Below are 25,620 nucleotides of genomic sequence, written 5' to 3'. Positions count from 1 at the left end.
TAAAAATATAATCTGGCCAATATCATTCAAACTAACAACCAAAAATATTTCTTATAGTTGTCACCTAATTAAAAAACATTTTCTTGATATTTTTAACATTTGAATTAATGCATTGACAGAATTCAAGTGGTATAGCAGAGGAAATATGTATAGTAAAATCCCCCTCCTACTCTAGTGCCCTTTCCTCCAAGTATCTGTGTTATTCATATCTATATATACTTTTCAGGGATTTATTACAAATATACAAACAATGCAAATGTATTTCTAAATACTTGGTAGCATATAATATGCTGTCCTTTACCTTGCTTTTTATATTTCAAGAATATGACATGGAAATCTTTCCAAATTAATATATATAAAATATTTTCTCATTGTTTTATATTTGAAAGTTATTTCTTTATGTGGATATTCCATGTTTGACCAATCCCCTATTAGTGGATTATCTTTTGCCCTTAAAAGTAATGCTACATTTTTTGTATGCATATGTAATTTTGTATATGTGTGAGTAAAGCAGTAGTGTTGTATATTCTTGGTCATAGAGGGTGTGTATTTATAGTTTCAATAGATATGAACAGATTTCCCTGTATATTTTTGCTAATGGTATTTGTGAATGCCTATTTCCTCATAACCTCCCCCATTATATAATACCCTCTTATTAAGAGTAAGATTTTACTTTTTAAAAATTTCTGTGAACACTCTGTTTCTACTCTGTAGTAGTGCCCCTGATCTGCATTTTCACTTTCTCAGGTTTCCATTGTCCCCTAATCAAATGCAATCTGAAAATTAGTAGAAAATTCCGAAATAATTCACAAATTTTAAATTGCATGTTGTTCAGAATAGCGGGATAAAATTTTGTGCCTTCTGGCTTCAGTCCACATGGGATATGAACTATTCCTGTCTCTAGTGTATCATGTTAGTTACTGAGTAGGTATCTTTGTTATCAGATCAACTGTCATGGTTTCATATTGCTGGTATAGTCCACAGTTTCAGGCATCCACTGGGAGTCTTAGAATGTATCAAGTGAGGATAAGGAGGGACTACTATTCTTATATTTCTATTGAGTTGCCCTTTTGAAATGTAAAAAAAAAAACAAACTGAAGATTATTGAAATTTATGAATCAGGGATGTATTTTTCCTGATTTGTCATTTGACTTTGTTCATTAAGATTTTTCCCTTAAAGACAAGTTTATAAATAATCAAAATGAAGATCTTCTAGAATTTATGTCACATTTAGCTTCCTTACTCTCAGAATTCACATCTTGTTGCTTCTGTTTTTCTTCTAGTATTAGTATGGTTTTATTTTATCCTTTAAATCTTTCATCTATTTGTAATTTATCTTGGTATAAGACCTGAGTTTGGATCCAGCTTCCTTTTTATCCAAATGGATATCCATAGTGCTAACATAATTAAAGGATAATCTGTCTATAATCCTCTGGTTTGGGGGGCAGCATGAGTGGGGCACTATATTTTTACCAATTTTTTCAATCTAGTTTAGGTTTGTAATTGAAATGTAGATGATCTTTTTGACCAGTTTATTTTGTATTCTTGAAGTTATTTTGTTGTTTCATTTGATTTAATAAGGTTAGCAGAGTCAGTTGCTACCAACCAAGGTTGTTAAATCTGTTTACTCACATTCTTCCTTTTTAAAATTTCTTAGGGTAGTCTTATGTTTCATAAACTAAGACCTGTAGATCAACTAAGGCACCTACTTGTGAGCAATGTGGGTGGAGATGGAGAAGAGATTGAAAGATTCTTTAAGTTACATCAGGTAATTATTGATATACTTTTTTAATGTGATGATTATAAATGTATATGTATACTGACTTTTGATAGTAGAATAAGACTTCATTCAGATTTTGATAATTTTTATTAAAGTGTACTCTTAAAGATTGTCTGATATTCAGGGCTGAGCATGGTGGTGCACGCTTGTAATCTCAGCGTCTGGGAAGGCTGAGACAGGAGGATCATGAATTCAGAGCCAGCCTTAGCAATTTAGAGAGGCACTAAGCAGTGAGATCTTGTCTCTAAATAAAATACAAAAATGGGGCTGGGGATATGGCTCAGTGGTTGAATGCCCTTGAGTTCAATCCCCGGTACCCCCCCCACACACACACACACAAAAAAAAGAAGAGTCTGATAGTCAGGTTAGATGATAATTACTCTTTATGAAAAACATGAGACAGTACGTTTATTGGCTGATATGTGCTTGAATGCACATGTATCCACACTATGATCTGAGGAAGAAATTTGAAGGGATAATGTGGGGGCATTAGTATTTCAAAGCTACACCTAGAATTGATAAGATTCAAACTGGTAGTGCTTAGTTTAAAATCAAGAACATCAGATCAAAATTAAGTGTAGAGCTGGGCACAGTGGTGCATACCTGTAATCCCAGTGACTCAGGAGACTGACAGGAGAATCACAAGTTTGAGTTAGCCGTAGCAACTTAGCAAGGGCTTCAGCAACTTAGTAAGCCTCTGACATAAATGAAAAGGGTTAGGGATGTATCTCAATGGTAAAGCACCCTTGGCTTAAATGCCCAGTATCCAAAAAAAATTTAAGTATGTAGACCCTGTATACAAACCACTTATTGAAAATCTTAGCTCTGCTGGGGACAGTGGCGCACGCCCATAATCCCAGCAGTTTGGGAGACTGAGGCAGGAGGATCATGAGTTCAAAGCCAGCTTCAGCAAAAGTGAGGTGTTAAACAACTCAGTGAAACCCTGTCTCTAAATAACATACAAAATGGGGCTGGCAATGTGGCTCAGTTGTCAAGTGTTCCTGAGTTCAATCCCAGGTACCCATAAAAAAAAAAACTTAGTTCCACCACTGTGATTAGATACTCGAATTGTCTAGGTTTCAATTTTTTTTAATGTAAAATATGCATTATTAAAATTATGTGGTATAAGGTCTAACATATGTCAAACTCTTAAAATAGTGCCTGGCACATGATGTGGACTTGATAAATGTGAACTCTTAGCTGGGTGCCATGGCACACACCTATAATCCCAGTGACTTGGGACACTGAGGCAGGAAAATCACAAGTTCAAAGCCAATCTTGGCAATTTAGCAAGACCCTGTCTCAAAATCTGAAAAAGGCCTGAGGATGTGACTCAATGGCAGTGCTCCCCTGGGTTTAATCCTCAGTACTAAAAAAAAGAAAGGAAGGAAGAAAGAAAGAAAGAAAGTAAAAAGAGTAGTGTTTGCTTCTTTTTAAATACCAGCTGATTTCATTCAATCAACCATTATTTATGGAGCACCTGCTTTGTGCGAAGGACAGATTGAAACAACAGATATAGCAGTAAACAAAATTTGTTTAATGTAGGGGTTTTGTTTTGTTTTGTTCCTACAGGAAGACCAGGCTTGTGCAACTTGCCTTATCCTTGCTTGCTCCACTGCTGCCTGTGATAGAGAAGTATCTGCTTGGGCTACACGAGCTTTCTTCAGGTATTTCAGGGTTTTTCCTACTGGGCCACTTTTTAAAATGGTCACTTTGCCAGTGTGCTAGTTTAAGGAGTCGCCACAGAGTTGAATGACTACATAGGGAAATTACTAAAATTCATTTTCAAAAGGGTAAAAATCTGGAAAGATTATCATGCTCAATGGATAGATTAATTTGTGCATTATTACTCTTTGTCTGAATTTTGTTCTCTAACTATTTTTGTTTAGTCTTTTCACTGTTGTATCTCATTTACTCCCTCATCTTTTTTTACTTTCTTAGACACTACTAATTCTGCTTTATGTGTGTAATTGGTTCTGAATGGGGTTCTGAATCACATTAAGGAAACTTGGTTCAAAAGAGAAAAATCTCTTAGGCAGATATTGTGGTGTTCGCTTGTTATCCCAGTAACTTGAGAATCTGAGGCAGGAGAATTGCAAGTTTGAGGCCAGCCTTAGTAACTTAGCAAGGCCCTAAGCCACTAAGCAAAACCCTGTATCAAAATCAAAATAAAAATGAGTGGGATTTAACTCAGTGGTAGAGTGCCCCTGGGTTTAGTTCTCCAGTACCCCCCCAAAAAAAGGAGATTTTATTAACTTTTTTTTGAAGTACTGAGGATTGAACCCAGGGCCTCAGACATGCTAGGCAAGTGCTCTGTTGCTGAGCTATACTCTATACTCCAGCCATCAAAGAGATTTAAAAAAAAAAAAAATAGCCAAAATCTGTTAGGAAAATTACAGTGCCATTTGCTCACTAAGTAAACTCTGTGTGTTGCCAGTGATATATTAGAAGTTATCAGAGTCCCTGGTTTTATGTCAACATTTACTAAATCAGTATTTATTATGTATCCTAGGAATATAATTCACTTGTCAGCACCATGCATTAAAGTCTTCAGCATTTATTTGGAAGCTAAGCAGGAGTAGGAACATTTCCAGCTTTTAAGATAGATAGATTGATTGATAGATCGATCATTGAATAAATTCAACCTCTGTTTTCATACAAATAGGTATGGAGGTGAAGCACAGATGAGATTTCCAGCTACTCTCCCCACTCCGAGTAATGTTGGCCCCATCTTGGGATCTCCTGTTTATTCTAGTGAGTATTAAACATTGAAATGAAACTTTATTAAAGCTTTTCATTGTTTTATTGCTACTGTATTATTGATAGATAAGTCTATAGTTTATGACTTGTTATGATGATATTAATGTTGAATCCTTAGTTTATTTTAAGAAGGAAAAGAAGATATAACCAAATAGTACTTACAGATATCATTTGGTATTTATTGAATTGAAAAGAAATGAAAGATTCAATAACAAGAAATTCATATGTCAGTGTTTTCCGAAATAGGAGTTATTAAGAAGTTACTAGAAAATTTTCAAATGTATCATAGGTGGTACCATTCTTTACTCATGCTTAACAAATAGCTTCTGGGCCTCATTTTGATTTATAAATATATTCTTTTTTAGGTTCTCCTGTTCCTAGTGGTAGTCCCTACCCAAATCTGTCCTTTTTGGGAACACCATCTCAAGGTACCACTTTTCTTTTTTTGGATCACTTATTTTTCTTCTTTTTGAAGAGCTAACATGTTCTTAATTTTTATTGTGTAAAAGATTAACTTGTCCTATTCTCTTGGAAAAAAAATGTCATTTAATAGATTTCATTTTGTTGCTTGACATCTAAGCATTTATTGGCATTTGGCCATGAATGCCTTTATTTCCAGGCAAAATATTTGAGGAGCTCCTCAAATATTGTGCCTGGAAATACCCTTATTGGGTATTAGGATTTAAGTGGGCCCTAAAATTAGTATAAATAGTTTTGTTTCACTTCCAGTATTAGGAGCTATGATTGCAAGTTTTCTTTCCTTTTCATTCTGCATTTTCAACACTTGAATGTCTAACTGGGAGAATCCATCCAAGTCTTAGCAAGAAAAATTAAATGTCTATCTATTTGATTATTTTTATAAATATCTCTACCTTTATGTCCAGAGCCAAAAAACTTGGGTTATTGAGAATTCTGAATATTTAGGATTATATTTCTAAGAGATTTGTTTTTATTTGTTAAGGTATACAGCCTCCTGCTATGTCAACTCCTGTGGGTGCCATGGGAAACCCAGCTGCTCAGGCCACAAGTATGAGTTGTATGACTGGCCCAGAGATTGTGTACTCTGGAAAACACAATGGTATTTGCATTTATTTTTCTCGGATAATGGGGTAAGTTTTCAAGGAATACTTAACTATTGCTCATTTGTCCTTTTGTTTTTTTCCTCATGATATAAGAAACTGAACCTTGAACCCAGGGGCATTCTACCACTGTCTTTTGGAGACAGTGCCTTGCTAAGTTTAAGTTGCCAAGGGTGGCCTTGAACTTGCAATCGTCCTGCTGCAGCATCCCAAATAGCTGGGTATTTTTTCCTATTTTGAGGAGTGAAATATTTTTAAATAAATTTGTGACTTCATTTATTTCTATTAAATTTTACTCATTTGTCCATTGATAAAATTTCTATCATCTGTCTAAGCCTTTTTATTATATGTCTGTTAAGTACTATGTTTTTATTTCTGTGTGTATTTAGTGTCAGAGTATATCTATATACATTTTTTTTTTTTTAAGAGAAATTTTTAATATTTATTTTTTAGTTCTCGGCAGACACAACATCTTTGTTGGCATGTGGTGCTGAGGATCGAACCCGGGCCACACGCATGCCAGGCGAGCGCGCTACCGCTTGAGCCACATCCCCAGCCCCAATATACATATTAATAGTATACATTACAAACCACCCCATAATTCAGTGACAAGTATCTAAATGTCAGCTGGGCAGTTCTGGGTTTGTTTGGCTCACCCATGCAGAGACATTCATCTGTGAGAATAAAGAGAATTCTTTTTCTTGGCTAAACTCTCAAACATTCAGGGGCATGTCTGGAATATCCTCAGCTGATATAGCTTGGTTGTTCTCCATGAGGTCTCTCATCTTTCAGGAGGTTAGCCAAGGATTATTCACTTGTTCGTAGCAGGGTCCTTGAGAAAGAGTAGAAGTTGCCGAGCCTCCTGATGCCTATGCTTAGAACCAGCCTATTCCCGGGCCAGAGGGAAGTCTCAAGGCAAACTCAGATTCAGAAAGTGGGAAGCAGACTACAGTTCCTTAGAGAAGAGGTATTAAAATCATACTCTGTATGGAATAGAAATAGGGTGAGAATTTCCACTGTTTTTGCAATCAATCTATCATATCATCTAATTAGCTATCAAGTCTAGTATATAGTTTTCAGATTTGTAATGTATGTTTTCATTCATCTCATTTGCTTAAAAATGTGATAACAGTATAGAATCCCTTTATAAATTTTTTAAAATTATAAATTCCCTATTTATAAGTTGTTACCCAGAGCCTTTTGATTTCTCTGCAGAAGAATTTCATCTGAAATAATGGGTATATTTGGTTTGAAAATTTCACGTTTTCCATTTTTCTAGCTCACTTAGTAAATGTTAAATATTATTGTTTTAGGCTGGGGATGTGGCTCAAGTGGTAGCACGCTCGCCTGGCATGCATGCAGCCTGGGTTCAATCCTCAGCACCACATACAAAGATGTTGTGTCCACCAAAAACTAAAAAATAAATATTAAAAAAATTCTCTCTCTCTCTCTCTCTCTCTCTCTCTCTCTCTCTCTCTCTCTCTCTCTCTTTCTCTCTCTTAAAAAAAGATATTAAATGATATTTAAAAAAATATATTATTGTTTTAAAAACAATAAAGCCATTATATTACCACAAAAAGAAATTTACTACATATTGTAATTTTTCTTATTTGTAAAGAATACAATCATTAAAACATTTTTTTCTCCTCTTTTTTTTTTTGTTGTTGTTGGTTATACATAACAGCAGAATGCATTTCAATTCATTGTACACAAATAGAGCACAACATTTCGATGATCTGGTTGTACACAATGTAGAGCCATACCATTTGTGCAGTCATATCTTACCTAAGGTAATGATGTCCTAAAACATTTTTTTGTTTCAGAAATATCTGGGATGCTAGCTTGGTTGTGGAGAGGGTATTCAAGAGTGGCAACAGAGAGATCATGGCAGTAAGTGTATACACTATCATCCTGCTCTTTGTATATAACCAGTTGGTAGCAATACAGAACTATTAAATTGTTTCACGTTGCTTGATGTTGTAAATAAATTATTCTTTTCTGTAGATTTTTGTGTTCATGTTCAATAAATCATCCACCCTTGATTGAAATCTCAGCTTCTTCATTTATAAACTGTCTGATCATGGGTAAATTTCTTAATGTTTCAAAGCCCTGTGCCTCACTATAAAATGAGACTAATAATATATCTCCCTTATAAGGTTGTTGTAAGGAGTAAATAGAGTCAGTGCTATTATTTAAAATCTGTCTGAATTTATTATTTTATGCTTTGGCTTATATATACAATACCTCCAAGGATCCAGTACTAATTTTCATGCATGAAATACGTCCCAGACTGTTTTAAGGAAACAATTGGTGAAATTTTGTATTATCACAGATTTGGGTAGGAAAATTTCTTTTAAAGAATCTGAAATATGCAGATGTTTTAAGTTTTTTTTTTCTTTTTAAAACAGAAAGGTGCCAAATGTCTTTAATGTAATATTCTTTTTTTTAAATATTTTTTAATTGACAATGGATTTTTTTTACTTTATTTATTTATTATTTGTTTATATGAATATATGGTGCTGAGGATCAAACCCAAGGCCTCACACATGCCAGGCAGGCACTCTACCACTTAGCCACGACCCCAGTCCTGTAATATTCTTTTAAGTATTTATTGTTTAGTTGTAGTTGAACATAATACTTTTATTTCATTTATTTATTTACATGTGGTGCTGATTGATCTAACCCAGGGCCTCGCACATGCTAGGTGAGCGCCCTACTGCTGAGCCACAACTGTGTGATATTCTTTTAAAGTCCACATTTCTGAGGAAATAAGAATGCATTTATCTCATGTACACGAAGTTTAATAACAGGCAAAATTATTGTAAAGTGATAAAAGTAAGAGAGGTTACCTTGGAGGTGGGATGACAAAGAGCCAGAAGAGAACAGTAGGAAACATTTTGGGTATAGGAAATGTTCTGTACTGTGATCTGAATGACAACCACAAAATATAAAAAGTAATCAAGATATTTACTTAATGTTTGTGTTTTACTGAACATAAATTATACATCAGTCTTAACAGAACAGGAGATGAGAGATACTAGTGTCCTTCATTGCATTCTGGTCTTCAAGAAGTGAATTGAGGGTTAGGGATAGGCTCAATTGGTAGAGTGCTTGCCTTGCATGCACAAGGGCCTGGGTTCAATTCCCAGCATAACAAGAAGTGAAATGATATAAGAAAGAGCTGTACTACTTACAAAAATAGGATGCCTCAAAATTAAAATTATATATACATTTATAGCTATACAGAATTTATACTTTTTATGTGTACACCTTTTTCCAGTATTTAACTTTTGAAAATTCTTTGGTTTTACAGATTGAAAGTAGTGTTCCCTGCCAACTTCTGGAGTCAGTACTACAAGAACTGAAAGGTTTGCAGGAATTTCTAGATAGAAATTCCCAATTTGCAGGAGGACCATTAGGAAATCCAAAGTAAGAAAAAAAAATAGGGTTTATTTATTTCTTCAGTTTTTTCTTTTCATTGTATTTTGTTGTTTTTGAGATATAATTCATCTACCATAAAAGTTATACTTTTAAAGCATATAGTTCAGTAGTTTTTTAGTGTATTCACAAGGTTATGCAGTCATCACCACTATTCAATCCAGAACACTCATCATTCCATAATGAAATTCTGTGTCATTTACAGTCATTCCCCATTTCTTTCTCCCCATGGTTGACAAGCACTAATCTACTTTCTCTCACAATGAGCCTTCCTATTCTTAATATATTATGAAAATGGAATATGCTTTATGACCCTCCATATCTGGCTTTTTTCCCTTTTGTATAATGATAAGAAAGTATCCATTCATTTCTGTTTTCTTGAGTACTATTATATAAGTGAGTATTAAGGTTTATTAAATTCCTTTCCTGCATTTTATAGATAATATCATGTAATTTTTTTCTGACCTTTAATAATAGAATTATATTAAAACGTACTAATTTCAACCAACCCTATCATGTGTGTAACATTAGTTTCACTCAGTATGGAAATTTTTTGTAGCAGTGACTTGAGATCTAGTTTACATAAAATTCACTAATTTTGAAGTTCAGATCAGTAACTTTTCCTCAGTGTGCAGAAGTGTGTAACCATCACTACCACAATAGAGTTTTAGAACATTTCTTTTTTTGTTTTGTTTTGTTTTTGTACCTGGGGTTAAACCCACGTTGCTTTATAACTGAGCCACATTCCCAGTCCTTTTTATTTTTTGTTTGAGATAGGGTCTCTGAATTGTTTAGGGCCTCCATAAATTGCTGAGGCTGGCCTAGAACATGTGATCCTTTTGCTGCCCCCTCCCAAGTTGCTGGGATTATAGGTATAGGTGTTCACCACATTTGGCCAGTTTTAGAATATTTCCATCTCTGAGATGATAGCTTCTGTTTGTAGTTATTCCATGTTCCACTCTCCAGCCCCAATTACCAGTCTACTCCATCTATATGGATCTATTTGGATCTATTTATTCTCAACATTTCATAGGAATGAAATCATACACTGTGCAATTTTGGAGACTGGCTCCTTTAACTTTGGATTTTTTTTTTGTAGTTGTGGGATTTTTTGTTGCTTGATTGGTTGGTTGGTTGGTATTGGGGATTACACCCAAAGGTGCTTTACCACTGAGCTATATCCTCAGTTCTTTCTTATTTTGAAACAGGCTCTTACTGAGTTGCCCAAGCTGGCCTCAGCCTCCCAAGTTGCTGCAGGCAGGTGCCATCTCGCCTAGCACTTAACATATTTTTGAGGCTCATGTCCTATATTTTATTCTATTCTCTTTGGAGAATAAGATCGACTTTCCTGGATCTAGCCTGAGTTTTTTCTCTTATATCATTTCCATCCTTTCTCTTCTCTCTTTCTTTATCTTTCTCTTTGATCTTTTCTCCTCAAGATTAGGAAAATTTCTAGTTGATATTTTTCAATCATTTAATTGATTTAACCTCAGTCATTTTAAGTAGCATCTGTTCAGTCTATGATAAATTTTCTTCCTGATCATCAATTTTTAATTCTATGAACTCTTTCTCATTTGAGAACTTTTCCATTTTTTGTTGAAACCAGTGCTTGTGATGGTTGCACTATTCCATAGGTACATTTTAAATTGTTGATTGTATGGTATCTAAGTTACATATGAAAAGAGTTGCCATGTACACACAGACACATTCTGTAATTTCTGTTTCAGTACTACTGCCAAAGTGCAGCAGAGGCTGATGGGATTCATGCGTCCTGAAAATGGAAATACTCAGCAAATGCAACAGGAGCTACAGAGGAAGTTTCATGGTAAATTATTCTTCTGATCAATTACATATACATGACCTCACTAAAGGGTTTTATTACTTGAATAGTAAATGGTGAACTTCTCTTAGTAAGATCTAGTTTATCTGATAACACAGTGTTATTCATTCAAGAATCAGTGTGATTGGGAAAATGGAACAATATGGAAATTCTTTGTTTCCATAACTCTTAGCCTACAAATATTTTTGGGAGGAGTGGGTACTAAGGATTGAACTCAAGGCTACTCAACCACTGAGCCACATCCCCAGCCCCATTTTGTATTTTATTCAGAGATAAGATCTCACTGAGTTGCTAGCACCTCGCTTTTGCTGAGGCTGGCTTTGAACTCACAATCTGCCCACCTTAGCCTTTCAAGTTGCTGGATTACAGGTGTGTGCCATCGCTCCCAGCTAGCCCACAAATTTTTATTCTTTCCTCCAGTAGTAAACATGATACACACTTTTTTTCTTATGATTTTGTGATTCTCTTATATATCCCTATATATTTATACACACACAGATGTATAAGTGTATGTGTATATGTGTATGTAAACATATATATATATAGTATATATATGAATGTTGGTGTGTATGTGCGTGTGTGTGTGTGTGTGTATATATATATATATAAACAATATTTAGTATTTTAAGTTTTTTTTGACAGTATTCGAGATTGAACCCCAGGGCTTTGCACATACTAGGCAAATGTTCTACCACTGAACTATACCCCATTTTTTTATTTTGAGACAAGAGTCTCACTAAGTTGTCCAAACTGGTCTTGAAACTTGAGATCTTGGGCTGGGGATGTGGCTCAAGCAGTAGCACGCTTGCCTGGCATGCGTGCGGCCTGGATTTGATCCTCAGCACCACATACAAATAAAGATGTTGTGTCTGCCGATAACTAAAAAAATAAATAAATATTTAAAAAACAACAACAACAAAAAAGAAATTTGAGATCTTCCTGCCTCAGCCTCTCGAATATCTGGGATTGTAGGTATGCACCTCCACATCTGACCCATTTTAACTATTTTAAAGTGGCATTCGCTATATTCACATTGTAGTACAGCAATCACCAACATCCATCTCTAGAACTTTTTTTATCTTTCTAGAAATCCTTTACCTATGAAACAGTAATTTCCCATTTTTCTCCTATGTCTAGACAATAGCAGCCTCCATTGTAGTTTTTATTTCTGTGAATTTGACTACTCATAAACACCTTATATAAATAGATTAATATAGTAATTTTTATGTTATTACTGGCTTTGTCACTTAGAATACTGTATTTAAGATTCATCCATGTTGTAGCATATGTCAGAATTTTCACTTTTTAAATCTGAATAATACTCTGTTATATTACACACCACATTTTGTTTTGTTTATCTATTCATTGGGAGTGGGCAGTGGGTTGCTTCCACCTTTTGTGAACATGAATATACAAATACAAATTTGAGTTCCCTTTTTAGTTTATTTTGTATATATCCAGAAGTAAAATTGCTGGATCATATGATAATTATATTTATAATTTTTGTTTATTTGTTTGTTTAGAGACAGGGCCTCATTCTAGGCTGGTTTCATCTTATGAGCTTCAGCAATCTTCCATCCTCAGCCTTTTAAGTAGCTGGGACTACTGTTATGCACCATTATGTCATTGTAGTGGATATGAAGTGATATATCTTTGTAGTTAATGATACTTTTTTTTTTTAAAATGGGGGTCTCACTATGTTGCTGAGGCTAGCCTTGTACTTGTAATCCTTTTGCCTCATCCTCCCAAGTAGCTGGGATTACCACCACACCCAACCAGTAATATATCTTTTCATAGAACTAAAAACATGAATGAAGTATTTGATTATGCTTTTTGTGAAAATTATTATTAATAATAAGAAAGAGTAAAAAGAACTGAGAAGTTCTTATAATTTTTAATTATTTCAGGTATGAGTTGTAATAATAAACGTTTCCAGAAGTTTTCCCTGCCCTCAAGTTTTTTTTCAGTTCCTTTGCCTTCTATTGGTATTGTTATTGCCTTCTATTGTTTCTGGCTGATAGAACTTTCTTAATTAAGACCCGGCCATTTATTTTGGTCCCAGCTTATTTTCTTCCCTTCCTTCTGGACCTAGATTTCTGTCCACTATTTTGTAAACTTTTCCGAAACTGCTCATGATACTTCATTAGGCTGTTAAGCTTATTATCAAGCATTGATGAGGATTTGTACAAATAGAGCATTTGAATTGCTGGTAGTTTATACTTTGAACCACACTGAAAAGCAATTTGGTCAGATCTAGTGAAAGCTGAAAATTCACACTCTTTAGAGCCCACAGTCTTACTTCTAGGTATACATCCTAGACTAGATTTGATCAAACATTCTTCCCCCACAGTAAGATATACATTTTATATTGACTCAGTGTTTTTTGTTTTGTTTTGTTTGTACCAGGAGTTGAATCTAGGGTGCTTAACCACTGAGCCACCATATCGCCTTTGAACTTAGGATCTTCCTGCCTCGCCCTACCTAGCTACTGGGATTATAAGTGTGATGTTTATGATTTGTTCCTCTCCCAGTACTGAGGATCAAACCTAGGACATCACATATGCTAAGCAAACACTCTACCACTGAGCTACAACCTTGGCCCAATGCAGATATTTAAAATCATACACAAATATATAATTGAAACAAAATTTCCTAAAACAACTCTACCTGTTTCATACTCTAATATTTTTTTCCTTTTTCATTTTATTCTATATTCTATTTCCTATTAAGGGATGAGGGGGTATTATGATGGACTGAACTGTTTTCATGATTCACCAACATGTATATCCAGGGTTGAGAAACTTGGTCCTAGAGAAATATGATTGTGCTTTCCAGGAAACCTTCATTAAGAATTTTTATCATATTCATTTAATAGCAAAACATTGGAGGCAATCTAAATGTCCTTCAGGTGCAAAAATGGGCCAAATTGGGGTAACTGAAACACTCAGTGATAAAATAAATATAGTTGGATTTGTCACCTGTGAACATGTAACTGTGTTGAGAAAGTATTGGTCTGATTGTTAAAAACAGAGCAACACTTTTATTTTTCATATGTACATACACACAGATGCACATATCTAAAGCAAAAAGATACAAATGTAAATATAGCCAGATGTGGTGGCACATGTCTGTAATCCTAGCGACTTGGAAGGCTGAGGCAGGAGGATTGCTTGCAAGTTTGAAGCCAGCCTCGGCAATTTAGTGAGGTTCTAAGCAACTTAGCAAGATCAGTCTCAAAATGAAAAATCAAAAGGGATGGGGATGTGGCTCAATGGTTAGGCATCCCTGCATTCAATCACTGTACCAAAAAAAAAAAAAAACCCTAAAAACAGCAACTGATGTTCAGTTGCCTTTGATGGGGACAGAGAGGATAATAGGAATTTGAGAAATTCAACCTTAACTATAGTTTTACTTAAAATAAACAGCTTAATCTTTGTCATTTTATAAAACTCCAATAGTTGTATTTTCTCATTAGAGGCTCAGCTGAGTGAAAAGGTTTCACTTCAGGCAATTCAGCAGTTGGTTCGAAAATCATACCAGGCCCTGGCTTTATGGAAACTTCTTTGTGAACATCAGTTTACTGTCATTGTAGGAGAACTTCAGAAGGTAACGTTTGTGGGATTTTTGTTTAAAAATCATAGTATTAATATCAAGTTTGTTTCTTTTGCATAAGTTTTAATCTTGGGTTTGGGAAGCATTAGGTTATTATAAAGCTAGAATGATTGCAGGCAAATGTAATAACTTGAGTGAACCATTTTGTCAAGCTACAAGTTTTTCAGTATATGAGAACTTTCTATCTGGGATACAAATGAAGACTTAGTTTACCAAAAACATTTTTTATGACAATAAGTTTTAATCTTTATTTGGGCTACATATCCCTCTCCCCACCTTCAAAGAAATCCAGTTGGTTTACTCATTGAATTTTATTGTTGTTTCTTGTAAATCTCTTTCAATCTAGAGTAAGTCTTAGCTTCATTTTAGTGGGGAGGGATTTTTTTTTTATTTGCTATTGTAACGTGGAAATCAGATCATCAGTCCTATAGAATGTCCAGCATTCTGGTTTTTTTTTTTTCTACTTTCTTTAGAGTGAATTTGTATCCCCTACATTTTCTGTAAAATGAAAGTTAGGGCTGGGGTTTTGGCTCAGTGGTATAGTGCTCACCTAGCATGTGTGAGGCCCTGGGTTTAATCCTCAGCACCACATAAAGATGAATAAATAAAGGTATTGTGTCCATCTACAGCTAAAAAATGTTTAAAGAAAAGTATATTTAGGCTTGATTAGGTTCAGGTTCATTTATTTGATGAAGAACAGAATTTTTCATAGGTGGTGATTTGTTCATCAGACTAATAAGACCCCAAAATTTTAATTGTCCTACTTTTTATTTTTATTTATTTATTTTTTTGGGGGGAGAGAGAGAATTTTAATATTAATTTTTTAGTATTTGACGCACACAACATCTTAGTTTGTATGTGGTGCTGAGGATCGAACCCGGGCCGCACGCATGCTAGGCAGCGCACTACCACTTGAGCCACATCCCCAGCCCCAATTGTCCTACTTTTTAGTGCAACTAAGATTGATTGCTGAATTCAAGTGGTTAAGTTCTACCATTGTAAAATTTTCCATGAGATTTTAATCAGGCTTTTATCATCCATTGATACTTACTGCCTGATTTGGTTATTTCATCTGTGATTTACAAAATCATAATTTTCTAAACCGATTCCTTCCACAGTTATTAACTAAAATTCTATTTAAAAAAAAAAAACTTGTTTTTTAGGACTGTTTTGTTACCCTAAATGCCTAATTCTTGACTTTTAATTACAATTTTTCAAAGTTAGATGGTGACCCATAATTTTACATATATGACTACACATATAGTGCAACACTACATCATGTACAACCAGAGAAATGAGAAGTTGTGCTGCAGTTTTCTACAGTGAATCAAAATGCATTCTGCTGTCATATATACCTAATTAAAATTAATTAATTAAATTTTTTTTTTTTTTAAAGAAAGCTAGAAGATGACCCCAGTTCCTTTTACTAGTGTCCAGTGAATAGTTTTTGGTGTTTGGTTTTAGTTTTCTTATAAGCACATACATTTGAATTTTATTGTTGTTTCTTGTAAATCTAATTTTTTCCTTATTAAAAATTCAATCTATAATGTTTATGAAAACTACTTTCTTTTTTATGCCAGGTAGAATAATATTTTTAAGTTCTGTTAGGTGATAAACATAATGTAGGTAGTTTTTTTCTTTTAAACATTTAATTTTTAGTTGTATGTAGACACAGTAACTTTATTTTATTTTTATACGGTGCCAAGGATCAAACCCAGTGGCTCACGCATGCTAGAACATTCTACACTAAGCCACAACCCCAGCCCAAGTTTTTTGGCTTATTATGTGCCATCATCTTCAAAGCTTGCTTTCTTGCATCACCAACTATGTGCTCAAGGAAAGCAGATTAAATATTTGTGCAAAAATATGAGTGCAGTTTGGATATTTTGTTGATATTGGTGCTTAGAAAAAGGAAATAATCAAATGACAAAATAGTATTTTACTATAAAATAAATCACCTTCATGCTTTTGAATTCTATTTTAACAAGCAAAGCTATTCAAAATATAGAACAAATTTTAATGTTAAAAGGCCTCAAATAACAAAATTTTTTAACATTATTTAGGAAAAATAAGGTGTAAAATGAGATTGTTTTAAATGCTCTTTACTGTTATAACTGAAGTCAGTTGACCTGGCCATAATTTTAGCTATACCTGGACTTTTCTTTCCCCATTTGTAAGTAAAAGGTTTGAAACTACACCCACTATGGGTTCTTTTCCAACTCTACATGATTTTATGCATGTTTACAATAATTTGTTGCTGTAGCATATTTTCTTTTTTTTTTTTTTAATTCTTCCTAGTTTGGGAATGAAATCCAGGTCCTTACATGTCCTAGGAAATAGCTCTACCATTGAAACTTACCTGCAATTCTGTTTTCTCTTTTGAATTAGAGTCTGCTAGTGTTTAAGTTATTGAAAACATTTCACTGTATGGAAATATAATATTTCTATAATTTGATAGAAAGGATTCTTCTCTTATCCTCCTAGGAATTTCAAGAGCAGCTGAAGATCACCACTTTTAAAGATCTGGTAATCAGGGACAAAGAACTCACAGGGGCATTAATTTCTTCTCTTATCAACTGCTACATCAGAGATAATGCTGCTGTTGATGGCATTAGTTTACATTTACAGGACATCTGCCCACTTCTGTATAGCACTGATGATGCAGTTTGTTCTAAGGTATGATGCTTTGTTATATATTTCAGTTTTTTACAGGAAGTTTCATGGTACAATGAAAAGCACACCAAATTGAGAGTCAGGAACTGTTTTGTTTTACTTAATGTGATCTCCAAGAGATCTCTTAGTTGTTTTGGCCTCAGAATCCTCAGCTATCTAAGAAAGGGGTTGGATTTTATGCCTTCTTTAATTGTATATGCTCCTTTAAGTTTGTCATAGAAGAGTATTTGATATTATTTTTAGGTCTTGTTAAAAAAGAAAAGGCTTGGGCTGGGGTTGTGGCACAGTGGTACAGTGCTCATCTAGCATGCATGAGGCACTGGGTTTGATCCTCAGCACCACGTAAAAATAAAATAAAGATACTGTGTCCACCTAAAACTAACTAATTATATATATATATATATATATATTTTTTTTTTTTTAAGAAAAAGCTTAGAAATTAAGGAAAAACACTGAATTTAGAAATTAGGGAATTTGTGTCTCTCCTTAGAAATTAAGGAAAATCACTAAAACTTTAAGTAAATCTATTATGAATTAGAGTTAATGGAACAATTTTTATTGATCCTTTCCTACAGGTTGAAAAAATAAATAAATCAGTGTCACATGGACTGCCTGCTGACCAATAATGTATTGACTAGGCAAGAGAATTACCTGACAAAACTGTCTTGATTAACATATTTGTGAGAGGAATTAAGAATAGCTAGGATAATTTTGATCAAAAACTTTTCTGCCTAAAATTAAGAAGAAGTAAGTTTGTAGAGTTGTTTTTATTTTTAATGGTGGTAAACCACATATAAATTTAGACATAGACTTAAATTTATGTTGACAGCATCATCCCCCTGATTTTATATTATTTTTAAGTTTTTATCATCTCTTCTAGGCAAATGAGCTTCTCCAGCGTTCCCGACAAGTTCAAAGTAAGTCTGAAAAGGAAAGAATGTTAAGGGAATCATTAAAGGAATATCAAAAAATCAGCAATCAAGTGGATCTTTCCAACGTTTGCACTCAGTATAGACAAGGTAAGAAATAAAATATTCATCTTACCTTTTACTCATCTCAGAGGATATATGACAGTATGTGAATAAAGTAAGATGATGATGAAATGCCTCTTCCCAGAGGCAAATCTTTCTTCATTGTCAGTGGCCTAAGTGATAACATGAAAAATGTAACTTTTCTTTTCTAGGGCTTGAACTCAGGACCTTGCATTTGCTAGGCCAGGGCTCTACCACTGAGGTATACCCTCAGCCTGAAATTTGTAACTTTTTAACGTTGGAGTTTTAGTTCTTGTCCAGTTAACTATTAGTGATATTTATTTTTAAAATATTTAAAATTTCTTTACTGATTTTCAAAATAAAGTATGCCTCCTTTATTTGAAATTACTTTAAATCAGATCCAACCTAATATAAAAGCTATTGCCCTTAGTGCAGTTATTATTTTGTACCTGAAGATTTTTTTTCCCCTAACAAAGAACTGAAATCCTACTTTCTGTTATTTTAAGTATGATTTTTTTTTAATACTATCTGCCTGAAAAGCATATTAAGACCTTTTTCTTTAATAGTCTCACCAGAAACATTCTGTGATGTCACCACTAGGGAGACTAATATATCATAGACCTTAATGATTAGTTTTATATGCCAGCTAAGGAAAATTATATTCAACTTAATTATAGGATAAATATGCTTTCCTTTTCTTTCCCATTAGTGCGTTTTTATGAGGGTGTGGTGGAACTTTCTCTTACTGCTGCAGAGAAGAAAGATCCTCAGGGTCTTGGACTTCATTTCTATAAACATGGAGAGCCAGAAGAAGACATGGTTGGACTTCAAGCTTTCCAAGAAAGGTGACTGCTATTACCTTAGCCAATTATCAGCTTTCAGATAGACTTTGATTTTTTATTTTAAATTTTTTTAATTGTGGATGAACACAACATTTTTATTTTTTTTATTTGTTTTTATGTGGTGCTGAGGATCGAACCCAGAGCCTCATATATGCCGGGTGAGCGCTCTACCGCTGAGCCATAGCCCCAGCCCCTCAGATAGACTTTTGTGTCAAGTTTTGATTGATAGTATTAGGGAAATAATATTCCAAGTATAACCTTTATAAAATTTAATTCTGCCTTAATTGTTTTATAAAGACTTGTATCAGTATTAAAATTTTTAGCCCAGAAATAAAGTTTTTTATCTGAAGAAAATTCTTAAGAAATTATAAATGTTTTTGGACCTACGTCTGTGGTTTTTCTTTTTGTTTTGGTGTTGTGGAAGGAGTTGTTTGGGTTTCTTGAGACTTTATTGATTATTTTAAAGGGGAAAACATTTGAAAACAAAAATGGGGTTTTCATTCAGGATAATGGTAAGTATTTTATTTTATTTAATTTATTTTTAATTTTTTTTTAAATTTCTTTAGTTAGAAGTGGACCCAACGTCTTTATTTTACTTTATGTGGTGCTGAGAATCAAACCCAGTGCCTCACACACGCTAGGTGAGTGCTCTACCCCTGAGCCACAACCCCAGCCCAGAGAAAGTATATTTTTTTAATCTATTTTTAAGATAGGGTCTTGCTATGTTGCCCACACTGATCTCAAATTCATGGGTTTAAGTGATCCTCCTGCTACAGCCTCCCAAGTGCTGGGATTATAGGCATGTGCCACCACTCCGGGCTTGTTATTTTTAATACTAAATATGTATTTATATTACCCAAGTATACTTCTTGTGTATATACTATTTTCTTGTATATATTTACATTTTATAAAGTAAATCAAATGCTTTTAGTTAAATAACATACTTCCTTTTGTGTTCTATTTCAGATTAAACAGCTACAAGTGCATTACAGACACCCTTCAAGAACTTGTAAATCAAAGTAAGGCTGCTCCTCAGTCTCCTAGTGTACCCAAAAAACCTGGTCCTCCAGTGCTATCATCTGATCCCAATATGCTGAGCAATGAAGAAGCAGGACACCATGTAAGGGGCATAGTATATTTTCTTGTGAAAGTACACTGTGTTTTAGAAATTCTGTAAGGTAGGGGTGGCATAATCACTTGAGGAAAGGTAGTAGCTCTTAGAAGTTTCTGTTCAATGATTCTTGATTTCTTATTAGGGGTTTAGAGTTAAAGTGTTGTGATGCCCAACAACAAAACCTTTAACTATGCTAATTTTGCTGTTTTATTTATTTTAGTTTGAACAAATGCTCAAATTGGCCCAGCGATCCAAGGATGAGCTCTTTAGTATTGCTCTTTATAATTGGTTAATACAAGCTGACCTTGCCGATAAGCTACTACAGGTAAAAAATGTTTTTTTATTGCAGTGTTGTTAATATTAATTTATATTTTTAACTAGTATAACTTAGTAATTTAAGCAAATATATAGTTGTAGGAAATTCTTTTCTCGTCCTGTACCTACCATCAGTTGTTATAAACCTAAATATGTAATATAATTTCTTTTCCTAAGAAGCCAAGTAGACTGTTGCTTTAACTTTCTTGCTTAGAAGTTATTTAGGATAATGTACATTGTGGAGTAGAAGTGACTGGGTTATGAATTATGAACTTCATCTTATCTCTGCTTTTAAATCACTGTGTGACTATGGACATGTTCTTTTACTACTCTCTCAATATTCCTTTTTCTATAAAATGACTATCTGACATTCATTAATTTTAAGGGCACCTTTGAGCTCAGAACCTAGTCAATATCTATGTTCTCAAAGCTTATTTAAAGATTTGTAATTTTATTTTTATTTACCTAATTGAATTGTTATAGAAACTTGTTAGCTAGTAAAACAAGAATCATTTGTAATAAGAAAAATTGCCTATTCTTTTATTTTATTGGATTCTAATTTTGCTTATTTCATGCAACAAAGCAAAATTATAGTTGCTTTAGAAATATTGTGTTTTTGACTTAAGACTGGTGTTCAGAACATTTTTCTGAGTAACCATATAATTTCTAGATTGCTTCTCCATTTCTGGAGCCACATCTAGTTCGAATGGCCAAAGTGGATCAAAACAAAGTTCGTTATATGGATTTACTCTGGAGGTATTATGAGAAGAACAGAAGTTTTAGTAATGCTGCTCGTGTCCTATCCAAATTGGCTGACATGCATAGGTATGGCATAATATTCTCATTGTGAAGAATTATTAAAGACCTAGTTATATGTAGTTATATACAGATTTCAAAAATGAAGTGAAATCTATTCAAGTTAAGTAGAATTTTTAAGTAGAATTTTAATTCAATTTAAGTAGAATTTTTTACGCTTTTACTTGAATTTACCTATAGATCATAATTCTCTGTTGTGGGGTGTGGGGTACTGGGAATTGAACTCCTAGGATTACAGATATGTGGGGCCATACCCAGCTTCCTTTTTTAAAAAAATATTGTATGGGCTGGGGTTGTGGCTCAGTGGTAGAGCGCTCACCTCGCACATGGGAGACCCTGGGTTTGATCCTCAGCACCACATAAGAATAAATAAGTGAAATAAAGGTATTTAAAAATAATAATAATAATGTATGATAGGTAGGTCATAAAAGAATCCTCATTAGACCCTCTTTATTCAAACTGCCTTATAATTTTTTTCCTTAAAGTATGTCTTTATACTCTTTCTGAGTAACAGTAGTTAATTATTATTAAGTAAAAGATCAAAAACTATTTCTCACTCTACAGACTGAGATGTATCCCCAGCCCTTCTTATGTTGTGTTAAATTACTAAAAATGTCTCACAGCTTACATATTAAAGATTAAGAATTTCATTAAGACAATCATGGAGATTTAAATTATATTATTATTATCAAATGATCATTTGATATAATATTGAAAAGATCATTCTTTTAACCTTCTATTTTCATGTGTAACTATTTCAAAAACTGGGGATTGGTTGATTTAGCAAGGAAAGGTATGGAGACAGAGCTGATATCAAACACATTAATGAGAATTATTGCTTAAAGAGTTCATATGGATCTGGGTGCTTTGGCACACATCTATAATCCCAGCAACTCAGGAAGAGGAGGCAGGAGGATTACTTGATCCCAGGAGTTCAAGGCCATCCTGAGTATTATAGTGAGATCTTGTAAAAATCAGGGGGTAGTGGTAACCCAAGGGTGTAGCTTACTGGTAGAACACAAATTTAGTATGTACCAAGACCTGTGTCCATCTCCAGCACCAAAAGAAAAAAATTCAGTTATAGCAAGTGTGATTATGCGCATTAATGTGCAGATATATATTATATTGCACGTGTTTCTTAGTTTTCTCTCCTTCCTTAGTCATAATAGTTACTTGATTTTTTTTTAAGTTTCCCTTCATGCAAAAGATGAAATGACTTTAAAGTCCTAAAAGACAGTTGCCAGTAAAAGCCTTGATTAATTTATAACTTTTATAATGAAGGATTAACATTATTAAACTTTAAATTCATTTTAGCTACATGAATTAAAGTTACGTAATCCAATGTTTGAGAACATATTACATGCTGTACTCTAGAGTTACATATGGCCTGTGCCCTAATCCAGACTTTTAGTATTTCATTTCAAGATTACTCTTATTATTCTTATGTAGTCCTAAATACCATTACCGTGTAGATCTCTTTATGCCATTTTTATTGTGCCATATTGCCTTAAAACTTTAACATCTCTAGCCAGGTACTATGGCACACACCATAATCCTAGCTACTTGGACAGCTGAAGCAGGATTGCAAATTTAAGACCAGCCTAGACAACTTGAGACCTTTTCTCAAAATAAAATTTTAATGAAGGGATGTTGCTCATTAGAAGGATGCTTGCCTAGCATGTATGAACTGAGGTTCCATCCTCAGTACCACAGAAACAAAACAAAATGGAAAATTAGAGTCTCTTAATTGCCCATTTTTAATAGTACTTTACCCTTTATCTTGTTGCAAAAATCATTATATTCCTGGATTTAGAAACTCCCTTTTAAGAATATTCATTATTCACACACATAACCTAATTTCCTCCTATGTGAGATTCCCTATCCATTCACCCTTTAGTTCTCACTTAGTCTTTTTCCATAATAAATTTTTCCAACTATTGCATTAATTTTTGCTCTTTTGCTCACTGCAATCTTCTTGTATATATGGGCTGCACCAAATTAATTGGCAGCCATAGAATGTTATATTTTAAATAACTTGGAAATATTACTTGCTTTTTAAATATTCAGTTGAGAGGGAGTTGGAGTTGGAACCGGGAGTAAAGCTCTTTTAGTAACAGGGCCCCTAAATGTACAGAGTACTTAATACTTAGCCTTAAGGGTAATGCTAGTTAATTGCCATACACAGCTCTGCTTTGAAAAACAGAAGAGAGAAAGAGAGTTCTTTTTAAATTTGGTTTCTTTTGTTTGAAGAAAAAGAAGAACCATAATTAAAGAGAAGGACAGTTTAAATAAAGCCTTCTTTGAGAGTAGAAAAAGTCAATTTTTTCCTGATGCCAATTGGAATGAATTGGTTGCAAAAGATAAATTTAATGCAGATTGATGAGAGGTTCCCTACAAGTAAATGAATTGTTTTGCTTTTAATGACAAGCTAATTTATGATGTCAAGTTCGTGGAATATAAAGGACTGAAGCTGGCAGCCATGAGATCCATGCTTGGGACTTTCTAATACCTATCAATAGGTCAGCAAGCAAATGTGTTTTGAGTGCCAGTGTTCAAGGCATTCAGGAAGCAGTAGTGAACAAGACAGGCACTATCCTTTTCTGACCTTCTAGTAGACAAAGACCAGAGACAAATAAATTCAGGTTCTATAAATACAATAAAAATGTATAATATAATAGCAAGTGCCTGGCAGGGGTGGGGAGCTGTTGTAGTTAGGAGTCGTTGAAAAAGGCCTCAAGAGAGGAGCTGGGGCTGTGGCTCAGTGGTAGAGCACTTGCCTAGCATGTGTGAAGCACTGGATTCAATCCTCAGCATCACATAAGTTAATTAATTAAATAAAGATATTGTGTCCATCTACAACTAAAAAAAAAAGTCCTCAGAGAAAGTGTCATTCAATTTGAGACTACAAGGACAAAGAAGTAGGCAACTGAATAGAAATGGAGGAATAGTGGTCAAAGCAAAGTAATGAATCTGTACAGAAGTGCTGCAGAATACAGGTTTGTTGTGTTTGGGGCACAAGAAAGAAAGCTGGTGTTGGAGATAGTGAACATAGGAATGAGTAGAAGGAGATGAAGTTGGGAGAAGTTAGGAAAAGGTGATTAAAGGGTCTTTAGAGAATACATATCGTTGTAGTCCATGAGTTTTATTTTAAGTGGTCATCCTGGGTGCTGTGTGGAAAATTAAATGTAAAATAGACTTATTAAGGTAGAAATATGAGGAATAATAAAAACGTTTTTCCTTAATTTTAGAAGAATCTGTGTTATCTTCATTTTCTTTGGTTTAAGTTTTTTTGAGGCAATGTCTCACTATGTTGCCCAGGCTGTTTACAAACTCTTTGGGCTCAAGCAATCCTTCTGCTTCAGCCTGCCAAGTAGCTGAGTCTACAGGCTCACGCCACCGCACCCAGCTATTTAATCTTTAATATACTGAACTGACATTTTAAAATAGGAAGATACTTTTTAGATGTAGAATTTGTTGTCTATAATCATGAATCTCTCATTAAAAATCTAAAATAGATTTATTAGAAAAATAATTTTTCACATTTCAAATGGCCTTTTATGCTCATTTGGTTTAAAATAGTACATCCTACATGGCATATTTATATCTTCAGTTCTTCAAAATAGTATAACTAAAAATGAAGGGTTTTCCCTCCTAGCACAGAAATTTCACTTCAGCAACGGTTAGAGTACATTGCCCGAGCCATTCTTAGTGCCAAAAGTTCCACTGCCATTTCGTCAATAGCTGCAGATGGTGAATTCCTTCATGAATTAGAAGAAAAAATGGAAGTAAGTATCTCTGAAAAGAAAGAAGTAAGTACACTTAAGCTATATCCTTATAGAGTAGTTTCCACATATTTATTTCACTTTTCCTTATTTCCCTGGTAAATGGGAAATAAGGAAAAGTGAAAGGTTTATAGAGGTGATTATTATTAATTCTAGTCTCTTCTGCTTGTATGTATTTATTTTCTGTTTAGGTATAAATCTTAGAGAGATTTTAAGTATACCAGAACTTGGAATACAAAGACATCGCTGCAATTTAACTTACAAATTTTGGCATGGGAGGAGCAGTGCTGGGGATTGAACTCAGGGCACTTGACCACTGAGCCACATCCCCAGCCCTATTTTGTATATTTTGTATTTAGAGACAGGGTCTCACTGAGTTGCTCAGCGCCTCACTATTGCTGAGGCTGGCTTTTAACTCATGATCCTCTTGCCTCAGCCTCACAAGCTGCTGGGATTTCAGGCTTACACCACCATGCCCAGCTTAATTTATACATTTTAACTGTGATATTTCTGTACTTTTTAATCAACTGTTGGAACAAATGTTTGTTATAGTATATTCACCATTGATTCTATAAAC

The 25,620-nt window shown here is 34.0% G+C and overlaps 1 protein-coding gene across 2 annotated transcripts in view; it reads left to right on the top strand.

Annotated features, from left to right (window-relative positions):
- Positions 1-25,620, top strand: part of Nup155 (nucleoporin 155) — a 53,461-nt gene that overhangs the window by 19,831 nt on the left and 8,010 nt on the right. For both annotated transcript variants that reach the window (XM_005325627.4, XM_078017628.1), the window contains 16 exons: positions 1,658-1,768; positions 3,353-3,447; positions 4,446-4,534; positions 4,906-4,968; positions 5,502-5,649; positions 7,443-7,509; positions 8,933-9,048; positions 10,785-10,882; positions 14,373-14,503; positions 16,994-17,185; positions 18,063-18,201; positions 18,884-19,019; positions 19,983-20,136; positions 20,351-20,455; positions 21,116-21,270; positions 24,917-25,046. In XM_005325627.4, coding sequence (XP_005325684.1) covers positions 1,658-1,768; positions 3,353-3,447; positions 4,446-4,534; positions 4,906-4,968; positions 5,502-5,649; positions 7,443-7,509; positions 8,933-9,048; positions 10,785-10,882; positions 14,373-14,503; positions 16,994-17,185; positions 18,063-18,201; positions 18,884-19,019; positions 19,983-20,136; positions 20,351-20,455; positions 21,116-21,270; positions 24,917-25,046 — 1,929 coding nt within the window. The remainder of the gene's footprint in view (positions 1-1,657; positions 1,769-3,352; positions 3,448-4,445; positions 4,535-4,905; positions 4,969-5,501; positions 5,650-7,442; positions 7,510-8,932; positions 9,049-10,784; positions 10,883-14,372; positions 14,504-16,993; positions 17,186-18,062; positions 18,202-18,883; positions 19,020-19,982; positions 20,137-20,350; positions 20,456-21,115; positions 21,271-24,916; positions 25,047-25,620) is intronic.

The sequence above is a fragment of the Ictidomys tridecemlineatus genome, chromosome 1, assembly GCF_052094955.1.
Source record: "Ictidomys tridecemlineatus isolate mIctTri1 chromosome 1, mIctTri1.hap1, whole genome shotgun sequence".
In the NCBI taxonomy this organism is placed as follows: domain Eukaryota; kingdom Metazoa; phylum Chordata; class Mammalia; order Rodentia; family Sciuridae; genus Ictidomys; species Ictidomys tridecemlineatus.
The sequence above is the reverse complement of the archived record's forward strand: the minus strand, read 5'-3'. Positions and strand labels throughout refer to the sequence as shown.